This window comes from Phoca vitulina, unplaced genomic scaffold (assembly GCF_004348235.1).
Source record: "Phoca vitulina isolate PV1807 unplaced genomic scaffold, GSC_HSeal_1.0 scaffold472, whole genome shotgun sequence".
Taxonomy (NCBI): domain Eukaryota; kingdom Metazoa; phylum Chordata; class Mammalia; order Carnivora; family Phocidae; genus Phoca; species Phoca vitulina.
Window position 1 is genome coordinate 4,595 of NW_022590159.1, and position 16,127 is coordinate 20,721.

A 16,127-nucleotide genomic window follows, 5' to 3' on the forward strand; every position below is an offset into this window, starting at 1 on the left:
ATTATCTCTTTGCTGATTTCCTTTCTTCTAAAGCTTTGTCTCTTCATTTTTCCTCTCAACTCAGACTTTAAAGATTTTTCTTTCTTGTTCTTTTTTGAGTGATCTCCTTTGATGTTTTTTGTATGTATTTTCTTTTCTTCTTGTAGACTGTGGTTAGTGGGTACCAAAATGTATTTTTGTGTCTTTTTAAAACATTCATGGATAAGTATGCTTTTCTTCTTCACCTTGGATACTGGTCTCTGGTTTATAGTCACTATTGAATAATAGATTATTATATTAACATACTGAAAATAAATATTAATAACTTATGTATAAGAACTCTTAATTTAGTTACAGTATTAATTCTGCCATATGTGTCATAAAAATTTTCTTCATATTTTTTACCTGAGATTATAATTTAGTATGTTCTTAAACAATGTGAGATTGGGACAAATGAGAGATCATAATTTATAGATTTGTTTATATGATAGAACATATTGTGTATTTAAACAATTATTAAATATTTATTCTTAAAGAACCTGACTTACTCATTCTATACCTTCTGCAGATTTAAGAAACTCTTAAACGTGACAAGGAGAAAGTTAAGTGAATATGAAGATGGAGAGCTTACTTTCCCTGGAAATTCAAAAACCAATCAAATTGAAATGGAGAGTCAGATTAATATGCTAAAACAGAAGGTAATTTTTAATTAGTTTTGGGACTCCAAAATCATTTAATTTTGGGAAATAAGTCACTCAGTGCTTTGAGCAGTGAAATGTTTTCTATTAATTTTATATACGTGCTACATTTTTTTTTTTTTTGGTAACAGCTTTATTGAGATAAAATGAACGTAATATGCATATTCAAAGAGTACCACAATCAATTTTAGAACATTTTTGTCACCCTGGAAAGAAGCCCTGTACCTTTTACCTGTCACCCTATGCTAGTTTCCCCTTCCCTACTCTTCTTAGCCCTAGGGAACCACTACTTACTCTCTGTCTTTATAAATGTGCTTATTTTGGACATTTCATATCAATGGAATCACACAATGTGTGGTCCTTTGTGACTGCCTTCTTTCATTTAGCATAATATTTTCAAGTTATACCTATTTTGTAGCATGTGTCAGTACTGTATTTCTTTTTATTGCTGAATAATATCCCACTATACAGAGATACCACATTTTATTTATTCATTTATCAGTTGGTAGATCTTTAGATTGTTTTGCTTTTTGGCTGTTGTTAATAATGCTATTGTACACACACACACGTACAAGTTTTTATGTGAACATGTTTTCATTTCTCTTGGGTGTATACTTACAAATGGAATTGCTGGGTCATATGGTAACTCTTCTTAACTTTTTTTTTTTTTTAACCCTTTGAGGAACTGCCACACTGTTTTCCAACATGGCTGCACCATTTTACATTTTCATCAGCAGTATTTGAAGGTTCTCATTTTTCCTGATTTTTGCCAATGTTTGTCATTATCTGTTGTTTTTATTATACCCATCCTAGTGGGTGTGAAATGGCATCTTGTGGGGTTGTTTGTTTGAAGTTTTAAAATTCTAGTTAGTTAACATATTGGTTTCAGGAGTAGACTTTAGTGATTCATCACTTACATACAACACCCAGTGCTCATCACAACAAGTACATCATTCATCTAGCCCACCCCCCATCCACCTCCACTACAGCAACACTTAGTTTTTTCTCTATACTTAAGAGTCTTTTATGGTTTGCCTCCCTTTCTCTTCTTTTTTTCCCCCTTTCCCCTGTGTTCATCTCTTTTGTTTCTTAAATTCCACATATGAGTAAAATCATATGGTATTTGTTTTTCCCTGACTGACTTGTTTGGCGTAGCATAATACACTTGATGAGTTCCATCAATCTTGTGGCTTTGCTTTGCATTTTTCTTAAAGCTAATGATGTTGAGGGGCACCTGGATGGCTCAATTAGTTAAGCATCTGCCTTCGGCTCAGGTCATGACCCCAGGGTCCTGGGATTGAGCCCCACATCTGGCTCCCTGCTCAGCGGGTAGCCTGCTTTTCCCTCTCCCTCTGCAGCTCCCCCTGCTTGTGCTCTCTCTCTCTCTGTCAAAGAAACAAATAAAACGTTAGAAAAAAAAAACTAAACAAAAACTAATGATGTTGAGTATCTCATCTTTTTATGTGGTTATTATCCATTTCTATATCTTCCTTAAAGAATGAATCAATTCTTTTGACCATTTCTTTATTGGATTGTCTTTTCATTATTGTAAGAGTTATATATATATCCTAAATACAAATCCCTTATCAGATATAGGCTTTTCAAATATTTTCTCTTATTCCGTAGCTTGCCTTTTCACTTTCTTGATGGTGACATATGAAGCAAAGAAGTTTTTGATTTTGATGAAATATACTTAATCTGTTTTTGTCTTCTGGTGTCCTAAGAAACCATTGCCAAATCCAGTCACAAATGATATGTTTTTTTCTAAGAGTTTTATAATTTTAGCTCTTATATTTGGAGTTAATTTTGTATATATGCTATGAGGTAGAGGTCTAATTTTATTACTTTGTCCCACTACCATTTGTTAAAAAGACTATTCTTATTCCATTTAATTGACACCCTTGTTGAAAATCAATTCACCATAATGTGACAGTTTATTTTTAGATTGTCAATTCTAATACATTTATCTATATGACTATCCTTATGTCACTGCCCAATCAAATTTTATGAGAATTCTTCCCTAGTCGTCTTGCAAATTTATCACTCACTTATGTACTAATAAAAGTGTAGTAGAACTTAACTTTACTCCTGTAGAAATTTTTTGCTTCTTGAAGGAGCCTTTTACCAGCTTATCCCTTGCTGACTCCATGATGGGATGAGAAGTCAGACTCAAAAAGATAGAGTCCTGTTTCTTTTCTCCATTCATATCTTGAGTCTCTCATTCAATGCCTCCCACATCCGTTTCCATCAAATCTTGGTCATAGGATCTGCTGTCTACTAGTTACTTCATTATGTTTTATTAACTTATTATAAAGCATAGACTCATCCATAAATTCCACCATCCAGGAAGGAAAAGATGAACTCTGGGCTGTCAGCTTTCCTGTTTTGAAATCTTGGTAATCCATCATCTTGTAATTCACAATTAGGTACTATTTTGACCTGGTTCTTCTGTATAACACAGGTGCTGATCCTGTTCTTGGCACAGATCCTACATTCTCAGAAAATACAGTTGTCTGTATCCCTCTTCTTTTACTTTAAATAGAAAGATATGTTCTTTAATAGCTCAATAAATAATTCGTGGAATAAATATTTCATTACATTATTTCAAGAATACAGCTGTAAAATATCAGGTAGTATTTAATTGAGTTATCAGAGACAAATAGTAGATTAGCAATTTGAATGCCAGAAAAATTTTAAAGCCAGTTTGTATGATATGGAAAAGCATTGTGATACAACATAAAGATGAGATGGTTTTACTTACCTCCCCACATAAACAAGCTTGGAGTAAGATAAAGGAGAAATTATATTTAATTAATTATTTTTTTTACGATTTTATTTATTTATTTGACAGAGAGAGACACAGCAAGAGAGGGAACACAAGCAGGGGGAGTGGGAGAGGGAGACGCAGACTTCCCATGGAGCAGGGAAGCTGATATGGGCTCCATCCCAGGACGCTGGGATCATAACCTGAGCCGCAGGCAGATGCTTGATGGCTGAGCCACCCAGGCGCCACCTATATTTAATTTAAATAGTGCCAATGGACAGTACATTTGGTTTGCTACTGAAAAGATTAAAAATGATTCCATATTGTTCTCTTTATTTCCTCACTGAGGAAAGGAGAATGAAGATTGAATATTAGATTGATTAAAAAATACTCAAAGCTGGCTATTTCTTTTAGAATTTCAGTTAATGGAGATCATGTAAAAGGTCCAATTTTGGTTATTAAACTATTCCTAGTTTTCCAGCTGTTATACTTCAAATCATATTGTCTTTCTGCTTGCCGGTCGTTCTTCTCCCCTAACTTGAGGGGAAAATCTATAGAGGCATTCCTGCCTAGTTATAATAATTTGTAATTGAGGCGTATCTTAGAAAAATGTCTTAAGAGAAAGGAAGATGGTAGCAGAGTAAGAGGAGCCTAGGTTCACCTAATACCTGAAGACTGACAGAAGAAACTCCACAACTAAAGAGACGGAAGAGGACACATCGAAGAGGGTAGAAGTACAGAGATGTGGTTTAGGAGAGAAACAGATTGTGGCTGCTATAGAGGGGAGAGATTTGTGGTCATAGAGAAGGGCAGGAGAGGCGTACATGGAAATGCACAAAGAGAACGTTTCCTCATACCCACTGGCTTGGAAAATGAGAGGGGCTGAATTTCATGAGTTCTTACAACTAGGGGGGCTTAAAGCCTGGAGTTCTAAAGGTCATCATGCTTAGCTGGGATAGAGCCTGTAGGGCACTGTGCTGCTCTTGGAGAGAAGGCAGGTAAACAACCTGGGAGCATACAGCATGGAAACAGTGATCTGAACAGTGCCTGGGGCATACAGTGGGGAGATTACTCACTCTTCTCAGAGCGTGTCCCTGAGAGGCAGTGTTCACGGAGATATTTCTCTAGGAACAAAGGAACCAGCTGGTGCCATTTCCCTCCACTGCCCCTCAGCACAAACACAGAGCCTCCAGTGGGAAGCGGTTCAGCTCTGACACTGGCTGCCTAATTTGCTTACACCAAACCATCCCCTTGCACTCCAGTGGAACTGACCTGATCAATCATTCTTGCCTCAGTTCCAGCACAGCAGGCCTTCCCCCCCACCCCCCCAGAAGACCCCTGCCCACAGCACGTCTCCTGAACAGATTCAGGAGGGCCTCAGTTCCAGTGGAGGTGGTGACAGGTCTCATTTCACAAGCACACCAGAGCACACCTAATTTAAAAGTTGCTATATTCCAGCCAGGTACCAAACACTGCCCACAGCAGGTGGGGAGAGCCTCTGCAGATGACTGGCCTAAAGGATAGAGCAGCCAGAACACAACAGCAGAGTGCATGCAGCACACACTACAGACACTACCCTCAGTGCCAGACCCTGGGCACTACATGACGTCTTTTTCATAAGTCCATTACTTTCAGGAGCAGGTGACATAACTGGCTTTTCTAACACAGAGAAGCTGGTAGAGATGTAGACAAAATGAGAAAACAGAGGATTTTATCTGAAATGAAAGAACAGGATAAGGCCATGGGGCCAGAGATTTAAGTGAGGCAGATATAAATATCATGCCTGATGGAGGATTTAAAGCACTGTTCATAAGGATACTCACTGGACTTGAGAAAAGAATGGAAGACATCAGAGAGACCCTTACAACAGAGATAAAAGAAGTAAAAAAGAATCAGAGATGAAGAGTGCAATAAATGAGATTAGAAACATACCTGATGCAATGAACAGCAGGCTGGAAGAAGCAAAAGAACAAATTAATGACCTAGAAGACAAAGGAATGGAAAGCAATAAAGCTGAAGAAGGGAGAGAAAGAAGAATTATGCAAAATGAGACAAGACCTCGGGAACTTAGTGACTCCAACAAAAGTAATAACATTTGTATTGTAGGAGTCCCAGTAGAAGAGAGAGAAAAGGGGTAAGAAAATTTATTTCAAGAAATAATAACAGAAAACTTCCCTAATCTGGGGAAAGCAACACACATCAAGATCTAGGAGGCACAGAAACCTCCCCTCAAAATCAGCAAAAGCAGGCCAACACCAAGATACATTATAATTAAATTTGCAAAATATACTGATAAAGAAAACATCTTAAAAGCGGGAAAACAAGTCAGTAACTTCCAGGGGAAACCCCTTAAGGCTGTCAGGAATATTTTCAACAGAAACTTTGCAAGCCAGAAGGGAGTGGCATGATATATTCAACATGGTGAATGGGAAAAATCTATAACCAAGAATACTCTTTCCAGCAAGCCTATTACTCAGAACAGAAGGAGAGATAGAGTTTCCCAGACAAAAATTAAAGGAGTTTGTGACCACTAAACTAGCCCTGCAAGAAACATTAAAGGGGACTCTTTGAGTGGAAAAGAGAGACCAGAAGTGACAGTATAAAGGCAAGAAACACAAAAGTAAGAAAAATAAACATTTATGTAAAAAATAATTTAAGAAACTCAGAAAAAAAGTATATAAAATACACCTTTCGAAAGCATGGGGAGAAGAAGAGAAAAGAATTGGTTCAAACTTAAATGACCAGCAACTTTATATAGACTGCTATATGCAGAAGAGGTTATATACAAATTATATATCAAAAGCCACTAATAGGGGTGCCTGGGTGGCTTAGTTGGTTAAGCATCTGACTCTTGATTTCAGCTCAAGTCATGATCTCAGCGTTTGTGAGATTGAGCCATGCGTTGGGCTCTGTGCTGGGCGTGGCTTCTGTTTAAGATTCTCTTTCCCTCTCCCTGTCCCGCTCATGTTTTCTCTAAAAAGAAAAGAAAACCAAAAACAAAACCACTAATAAACATGCAAAGAGAAAGAGTCCAAATATATCACTAAAGAACATCAGCAAAGCATCAAAGACACAAAAAAGGATCAGAGAATAATCTCCAGAAACAACCACAAAACAAGTAGTAAAATGAACATATCTATCAATAATTACTTTGGATATAAATGGGCTAAATGCTCCAATCAAAAGACATAGGATGTATATGCTGCCTACAAGAGAGTCATTTTTGACATAAGGATACCAGCAGATTGAAAGTGAGGGGGTGGAGAAACATGTATCATGCAAATGGACTTCAAAAGAAAGCCAGAATAGCAATACTTATATTGGACAAAATAGAGTTTAAAACAAAGACTGTAACAAGAGACAAGGGCATTATGTCATAAGAAAGAGGACAATCTGACAGGAAGAAGATCAATTGTAAATATTTATGCACCCAACATGGGATCACCCAAATACATAAAACAATTAATGACAAACATAAAAGAACTAATTGATTATAATACAATGATACTATGGTACTTTATTTTTAACATATATATATATAGTTTTTTTAAATATATATATAAATATATTTTTATATATAATATATAAATATATAAATATAAAATATATTTTTAAAATATATATATATATATATATATATATATATATATATATAGTTTTTTTTAATGAAATAAGTTCCTTTTATTCCTAATAATAAAAGTATCCATGAACACAATGTACAGTTTGGATATTTTAGCAAGGAATAGAAATAATCAATAGTTGGGTACTTTAACACCCTACTTACATCAATGGACAGATCAACTAACAGAAACTCAACAAGGAAACAATGTCTTTATATGACACACTGGATTAGATGGACTAAAGAGATATATTCAAAATATTCCACCCTTAAACAGCAGAATACACATTCTGAAACATTCTCTAGAATATATTACATATTAGGCTACAAAACGGGCTTAATAAATACAAAAAAGATTGAAGTCATACCATGCACCTTTTCTGACCACAATAATATAAAACTAGAAGTCAGCCACAAGAAACAATTTGAAAGACCACAAATACATGTTGGTTAAGTAACATTCTACTAAACAATGAATGGACCAACTGGGAAATAAAAGAAGAAATTTAAAAATACATGGAAACAAATGAAAATGAAACAATCGCCAAAACTTTTGAGATACAACAAAAGTGGGCCTAAGAGGGAAGTATATAGCAACACAGGCCTAGCTCAAGAAGGAAGAAAAATCTCAAACTACCTTACACCTAAAGAAGCTAGAAAAAGAATAATAAATGAAGCCTAGAGTCAGCAGAAGGAAGGAAATAGTAAAAATTAGAGCAAAAATAGGGGCACCAGGGTGGCTCAGTTGGTTAAGCAGCTAACTCTTGATTTCAGCTCAGATCATGATCTCAAGGTCCTGGGGTTGAGCACTGCTTCAGGCTCCATGCTCAGCAGGGAGTCTACTTGAGGATTCCTTCACTCCCTCTCCATTTGCCCCTTTCCCCACTCTCTCTCTCTCTCTCTCTCAAATCTTTTAAAAAAAACACAGCAGAAATAAATAGTATAGAAACTTAAAAAAGATAAAAATAGAAGAGATCAATGAAACCAGTTGCTGGTTCTTTGGAAAAATTAATAAAGTTGACAAGGCTCTAGCCAGAGTTACAGAAAGAAAAGGGAAAGGACCCAAATAAATAAAATCACAAATGAGAGAGGAGAGATAACAACACCACAGAAATGCAAACTGTTATGAGAGAATATTATGAAAAAGTATATGCCAACAAATAGACAATCTAGAAAAAATGGATAAATTCCTAGAAAGATATAAATTACCAAAACTGAAACAGGAGGAAATAGAAAATTTGAACAGACCGATAACCAGCAAAGAAATTGAATCAGTAATCAAAAAACTCTGAACAAACCCAAGTCCAGGACCAGACGGCTTCAGAGGCAAATTCTACCAAGCATTTAAAGGAAGAGTTAGTACCTATTCTTCTCAAACTGTTCCAAAAAAAAAAAAAAAAAACAGAAAAGGAAGGAAAAGTTCCAAATTCATTTTAAGTGGCCAGTATTACCATGATACCAAAACCAGATAAAGACACCACAAAGATAACTACAGATCCATATCTCTGGTGAACCTAGATGCAAAAATCCTCAACAAAATACTAGCAAACTGAATCCAACAATACATTAAAAAAACCATCACCATGATCAAATGGGATTTATTCCTGGGTTGTGGGGGTGGTTCAATATCTGCAAATCAATGTGATACACCACATTAATAAAAGAAAGGAGAAGAATCATCTGATCATTTCAATAGATGCAGAAAAAGCATTTGAGGAAGTACAACGTCCATTCATGATAAAAACCCTCAACAAAGTAGGTTTAGAAGGAACATACTGCAACATAATAAAGGTCATATATAAAAAATGCATAGGTAATGTCATCCTAAATGGGGGAAAATGGAGAGAAAAACTTCTTAGATCTCGCTTCTAGTTATGTGCTGCTTCTCATTAGCACTGTTTGTCATTTGATAAGTTAATCTTGACATTTATTACTTCCCACTTTAATGGAGACCAATTTCTACTATATAAGTTATGTATCTTATTAACTCTTTTTATCACCCATTTATCTGTTTATCTTTTTTGTTTTTTTTTAACAAACTCCCCAAAGTTTAGTGGCTTAAATAAATAACATTTATTTTGTTCACAAATCTGTTAGGAAAAGTGTGGCCAGGACAGCTTGTTTCTGTTCCCCTAGCTTCAGGTGGGGCAGCTGAAAGGTTTGGGGATGGAAGTGTTTGAAGGTTTGTTCAATCACTTCTGGTGTTGTTGATGCTGGCTGTTGACTAGGACTATAGCTAAGGCAGGCAGCTGAAACACCTAGGCTCTCTTTGTGACCTGAGCTTCCTCACAAGTTGGAGGGCTAAATTCCAAGTAAGCAGCTTGAGATACAGAGCAAGGCAGAAGCTCTATTGCTTCTGTAACCTAGCCTTGGAATACACACAGCATCACATTCACCATATTCTGTTTGTTAGGAGATAAGTCACTAAGATTGGCCCACGGTCTTTTTATTTATTTATTTTTAATAGAATGAATATTTAAAAACCTATGGACACATTTAAAAACCAGCATATTTTTGTATTCCTCCAACATGAAAAATACACTCACCTCCTGCCAGTACCTCCCACAAATCTCAGTTATCATGGCATTAGATTCAGGCTTGAATCCAAGATCTTACCATTTTAATCAGGTGCAGTGGGGATAAGGTGTCTGAAGTATAGTCCCTTGAGTTCAAGTCCTCTCAATATGAAGACTTGGGAATTAAAGTGACAGTTCTCTACCACTCAAAATGCAGAATGCTGGTAACCTGCTAAGGACTCTTCCATTCAGAAAGAAGATGGGAAGCACGCTAGTCCATAGCAGTTTTGAAATATAGCCTGAAGCATGCTGTCAGTTCTTTAGTTAGGACTTAGTCCTAACCATGGGAATACTTCTCCATGACTCTTTGCTTTACTCTGAGCTCTTGGTTCTGTCCTTTTCATAAGGAATGACCTGTGTTTTTAGCTGTTTTTTCAGCCTGCTTCCTCCCTGTGGGATTTCTAAGACCCAAAGGCCTATTTTCAGCTTGTACTATCTTGGTCTCTTTTAGTCCAAGCTCGCTAACAGTGTTTTTGCTTCTCTAATTCTCTTCACTTTTTTTTTTTTTTTTTTGAAGATTTTATTTATTTGACAGAGAGATAGCACAAGTAGGCAGAGAGGCAGGCAGAGGGAGAGGGAGAGGCAGGCTCCCTGCCGAGCAGGGAGCCCGATGCGGGACTCGATCCCAGGACCCTGGGATCATGACCTGAGCTGAAGACAGCCGCTTAACCGACTGAGCCACCCAGGTGCTCCTAGAATTCTCTTCACATTTTGAGTTTTCTGTGAATATTATTGGATTTCATGCCATTAGAAAAGCCATTCTCCTGGGTCTTTTTGAGATAAGCTTTTCACCTCAGGTTTCCTGTGAACCTCTTATTTGACAATGCCTTTAAAATTCTTATACTCTTAAGATCCTTAAAGAAATTGGAGGCACGCCTTAAATCCTTCCGAGGAGTTAATAAAGGGTTTTATAGTCTTGGCTTCATCCATAGACCATGTTTTCCTCGATTTACTGTTAACCCAGAAGCCATTTATTTTAGCATTATTTGACAATTCAGCATGTGGAGAGGCTGTAAATGAGAAACAGATATTTGAACCCAGCAAGTCCTGGTTCCTTCATATTGAATAGTCTTTCTTTAGCTTATCTCCCCTATCAGTTTCCTTTCAAGTGGTTTGTGGCATGAGTTTCTTTCCCTCTAGTGTCCTTTTCTTCACTTGTCTAGAAACCTTTGCTGTAAGCCTCTTCAAGGGCCATCAGGTTTCCACTAACAGTCTCTTGGAAGCCCTTTTGGTTTTCATTCTTACTCTTCTCTACATCCTTTCAGGTTCCACCTACCTCCTGGTTCAAAGGAGGTTTATTTTTAGTTTGTTTTGTTTTTAATGGCAGCACCCCATTTTTAATATCAGTATCTGTGCCAGTTATTTATTGCTGCATACTAAACCATCTCAAAACCTAGTGGCTCAAAACAGCATTTATCTTGTTCACACATCTTTAGACAAGGCTGAGTAAGGCCAACTCATTTCTTCTTCATTTGGCATCACCTGGGATGACTGGAAGCTGGGAACTAGAATCATCTAAAACCTTGTTCTTGTTCATGCACATGTTTGGCTGTTGAGGCTGCCTTTTGACTAGGATGTTCGCTGGGGCAGTCTCAGCTGCAGTATCTGCATGAGGACTCACTAGGTGGCCTGGGCTTTCCCACAACAGCTGGATTCTAAGGGTGAGCTTCCGTAGAGAAAGTCAGATGGAGGCTATCTCACATTTTGTAACATGGCCTTAAAAATCACACAGCAGTTCTGCCATATTCTATTCACTAGAAACCAGTTACTAAGGCCAGCACATATTAAGGGGGGCGATTGTCATGGGAGAAGTGTCAAAGAATTTATAAAACCACCACATCCCTTCACCTTGTCTTACCAATCATATCTAAAGGAAAGAAGTTCTTCCCAATTCAGCATCACTGAAACTCCAGCAAGTTTTTTGGTTGTTTTTGTCTTATTTTGTGGGACGTAACAAAGGATTATAATACTCTTGAATTAAGGTTTTTTGTTTTGTTTTGTTTTGTTTTGGTCCAAAAATGTATGGATCATCTCACTAAATTTTTTTACTGAGAGATGAGATTTCTCAACCTTGCAAATCATTTCTTCTCAGAATGCAATTCAAATTAGCGTAAAACATTTGTAATTCAGAAAAAGGCTTATGGCATTAAAATCAGTCTTTATAGATTCATTAATTAGAGTTTTATTTTCAAAGTCTTATTTTGGTAAGCATTTATTTGCTCAGACCCACATAAGTCAATATGATATTCCTAAAACTTCTATAAAAATTATGGAGTAGCAGGGCACCTGGGTGGCGCAGTCAGTTAAGTGTCTGCCTTCGGCTCGGGTCGTGATCCTAGCATGCTGGGATTGAGCCCCACGCTGGGCTCCCTGCTCAGTCGGGAGTCTGCTTTTCCCTCCCCCTGCTCTTGCACTCTTGCTCTCTTGCTCTCTCTCCCTCTCAAATAAATAAATAAAATCTTTTAAAAAATTATGGAGTGTTAAGATGAGGGAAGGGTTAAGGGACTTTCTACTAGGAGATGACTTACAGTTATTTTATGGAGGAAAGATCTGAAACAATCATAGAGAAATAAAAATATAAATGTGTGGCAAAGAGAACGATAGCAGAGATCTCTTTTAGTAACTACTAGTGGTTTTAATTTTGTTCTTGAGTTTCTGAGTTATTTGAGGTTCCACATTCCAAGACTCTACTTACAATATAGATAACATTTTGTTGAAAATGAATTTATTTTAAAATTTGAGCACCTGGCTGGCTCTGTCAGTAGAGCGTGTGACTCTTGATCTTAGGGGTTGTGAGTTCGAGCCCCTTGTTGGGTGTAGAGACTTAAAAATAAAATCTTTAAAAAAAAGTTTGGTCATAGTTTTGCATTAGACTATTTTCACTCTACTTCCAAACTGTATTATTTTATTCATGCAGGTTGATGATCTTACAGCAAAACTGGAAACTGCGTCTTCAAAATGTCTATACCTGGATGCAAACAACCAGCTTCTTACCCAGGAGTTATCATCTATGAAGGAAATGCAGAAGAAATACGAAAAACTAAAGAAGAATAAAAAGAAGTTGGAACAACAAGTAGTAAACCTCAGAAGTCATGTAGAATTCAGTATGGTAGAATACAGTAAAATAGAACAATATAAACGGGAGCTTGAAGAAAGAACAAGATTGGACATAACAGAAAAATTAAAAGAAGCCAATCTGTTTCTCCAGGTTAATTTATTGATCTGTAGTATGCTTTAATCATTTCACTGCAAGTTACATTTTGGTTATATGCACTGTATAGTTTTCCTCTACTTCCTTTATAGCAATTTGGTAAATTTCTGGAAGCATTTGTTCCTTCTCTTTAAAAATTTCAGTTTTCATCATCATTCTCACTAAATTGATTTTTCAGAATGATTCACAGTAAGAATCATTTTATTTTTTAAGATCAGTTGGTATAAAACAAGACTATTGACAGGAAAAGAAAAAATGGTGTTTTAAAAATTTTAACCATGGGGTGTCTGGGTGGCTCAGTTGGTTGAGCAGCTCAGGCTCGTGAAATCAAGCCCAGCATGGAGCCTACTTAAAAAAAAAAAAAAAATTGTACCATACTTGGATTATTTTTTTTAAAAGATATTTATTTATTTATTTATTTAGAAAGCACGGGTGAGGGGATACACAGAGGGAGAGAGAGAATCCCAGGCAGACTCCATGCTGAGTACGACACAGGGCTTTATCTCAGGACCCTGAGATCACAATTGAGCAGAAACCAGGAGTTGGTCGCTCAACCGGCTAAGCCAGCCAGGCACCCACTGTACTTGGATTATTCTTAAGTTGTAATGTTCACTTTTTAAAGGTTTTAAATGATTCTATTATTCTCTGAATTACCAGATTGCATGAGTTCTAATATAAGAATGATTGAACTTTATCATTCAGATTTAATTCAGTTGACATTGATGATAAATATTTTACGCTTCAGCTTTTTTTTCACATTTACAATTGCTCTCTGAATCATTGACTCAAAACTAAAGGAAAGAAATATACTATAATTACCCAGATTATAACTTATTTTAAAAGTATGCTTTTAATTTGCTTTAGACACAAGTAGCATCTCAAGAACGCTTAGGAGAGTTAAGAGAAACTAATAATGCTTCAATAAGAAATCAAATGGAACTCAGAATTAAAGAACTGGAATTTGAACTATCCAGAATGAAAAGTTCTCAAGAAGATTTTAATAAAACAGAATTGGAAAAATACAAGCAACTCTACCTAGAAGAATTAAAAGTTCGAACGTCGTTGACAAATGAACTGAACAAGTAAGTTAAAACAGAATCATAGAAAATAGATTTAGCTTGTTAACTTGCCTCTAAAGCGTAATTTTTATGGAGCCAGGTTCATGAGATGAGTAGTAAGTGAAAGCCAACTAGATAGTTTAATTTTGGAAAATGATGTTTGTAAAAGAACTTACCTTTGAAATGTTAGTCCAAGACAGTTTGCATCTCTCCTCCTTCTTTTGGTTTTACGTGATTTTATTTTTTTCCGCTTAATATTTTCAGTTAATCTGATCTTCTAGTCTTTAAGCTAATTGTTAGAAGCTTTATAATTTAGACAGCATGGTATTATAAAATTGTTTGTCAGAATTGCCCTAAATAGAAATGAGTTTATTAATATTAGTGAGTTTATTTTTGGAAGAGTACATCTTTAACCCAAACTGCACATCCTGGCAGCTTGGTAAATTTACTTTTTGATTGTGATTTTTGTTATTATTACCAAATGGAGGGTGCTTTGAAACAAACTGTTCTTTATAGTTTTTCTACCTTACATAAAGGTATACATGTGAAATACAAAAAGATTCCCCTAGGGGCGGAAGGCAGTATAATTCCCAAAGTGGCTAAAAATAGCACCATGGTGGACATGAGGAGGGGCTGGGTGAAAGACAGAAAGGGTAGATTCCACCTCCAGTACCCTGGTAACTGTGTTATAACCTAATTGGCTCTGGAGCTGTTTTCTTTCTTTCTGATCACAACTCTGCCATCTAGCAATTGTTGGTCTAAATTATTCCTCAGTGCCAAATGCTCGATTTCTCTGAGGTAATGAGTGAAATGTACAAGAGTGGTGAAAGCCAATGCTTGAAAATGTCTTTGAGGGATGGTTTATTTTTACTTTTATTTTAAAGATTTTATGTATTTATTTGACAGAGAGCGAGCGAGTGAGCTCAAGCAGGGGGAGCGGCAGGCAGAGGTTGAGGGAAAAGCAGGGGCTCCATTCCAGGACTCTGGGGTCATGACCTGAGCCGAAGGCAGATGGTTAACTGACTGAGCACCCAGCCCCCCAGGATGGTTTTATATTTTTATATCTCTAAACTGGTTTACTAAATATAAGTATATGTAATGGCACCCTGGTTTACTAAATATAAGTATGTGTAATGGCGTCCTCAAGAATCTTGTAAGTACAGCCATTCCAGAAGGCAGCAGGTATTACCTGTTAAGCCATGTGCATCACTAATAGCCATTTCTCTCCCTCCTTAATTTGAATTACTTGTTAGTTAGGAATCTCTAGAAATATATGTACTTCTTTAGAACAATTTTAAACCTATCATTATATATTGTAGGTCTGCTGTGTCACATTTTCAGTGTTAAAACACCGTTTAATGGCACATTCTGTTTACTATTATGGAAACTTTAAAAAAATGCAAGTCATTTAGGAATGATCTGGGGAGAAATGAAATACTAAGCATTGTGTTTTGTAATCTTAACAGGACTAATGAGAAGCTGGCAGAGACCAGTACCAAACTTCTGGTGGAGAAACAGCAAAAAAAGTCTTTGATTAATACTATTACTATGAGCCCTGTCCTAGAATTGCCTACTTTTAGAAATATTAATAATAGTTCACTGTTCAATAGAAATGTTGCTACAAGAGAAAACCTAGTGATTCCTACCTCAGGCTCATGGCCTACAAATAATGGCATTGAGACTTTCTTGGCCAAGGTTAGTTATCTTTTTTTCCTTGGGTTTCAGATTTCTGATATAATTTTTGTTTTTAATTTGGTGAAATTCTGAGTTGTTTAACACACACTAACTAAAAGTCATAATTATATGTGCTAATAAAGAAATGAGACAGAAATTTTATGACTATTTTTAGTTCCTGGAGCTCTTACTTTCAAGAGATACCTATTATTAACTTTATTTAATAAATATAACTAAACTGACATATTTTATTATTTTTTTAAAGATTTTATTTATTTTATTTTATTTTTTTGAAGATTTTATTTATTTGACAGAGACACAGTGAGAGAGGGAACACAAGCAGGGGCAGTGGGAGAGGGAGAAGCAGGCTTCCCTCCACGCAGGGAGCCCGATGAGGGGCGCAATCCCAGGACCCTGGGATCATGACCGAGCCAAAGGCAGACGCTTAGCGACTGAGCCACCCAGGCGCCCCTAAAGATTTTATTATTTTAGAGAGAGAGAGTGCGCAAGAGGGAGAGAGAGCATGAGACTTTCAAGCAGACTCCCCA

The 16,127-nt window shown here is 36.5% G+C and overlaps 1 protein-coding gene across 1 annotated transcript; it reads left to right on the top strand.

Annotated features, from left to right (window-relative positions):
* The first annotated feature begins 352 nt into the window (after nt 1-352).
* On the top strand, nt 353-15,816 carry LOC116629255 (ankyrin repeat domain-containing protein 26-like). Its single transcript, XM_032399552.1, has 4 exons — nt 353-677; nt 12,554-12,844; nt 13,712-13,929; nt 15,372-15,816. Exons 1-4 carry the CDS (start codon nt 645-647, stop codon nt 15,670-15,672), a joined length of 843 nt encoding a protein of 280 aa, XP_032255443.1. The 5' UTR covers nt 353-644; the 3' UTR covers nt 15,673-15,816.
* The last annotated feature ends 311 nt before the right edge of the window (nt 15,817-16,127 follow it).

Bases quoted from the DNA above. Each gene is read 5' to 3' on its own strand.
- LOC116629255 (XM_032399552.1), top strand. From the start codon at position 645: ATGGAGAGTCAGATTAATATGCTAAAACAGAAG. The intron at 12,845-13,711 runs GTTAATTTATTG...AATTTGCTTTAG, and splicing joins AAGCCAATCTGTTTCTCCAG to ACACAAGTAGCATCTCAAGA. The intron at 13,930-15,371 runs GTAAGTTAAAAC...TAATCTTAACAG, and splicing joins TTGACAAATGAACTGAACAA to GACTAATGAGAAGCTGGCAG.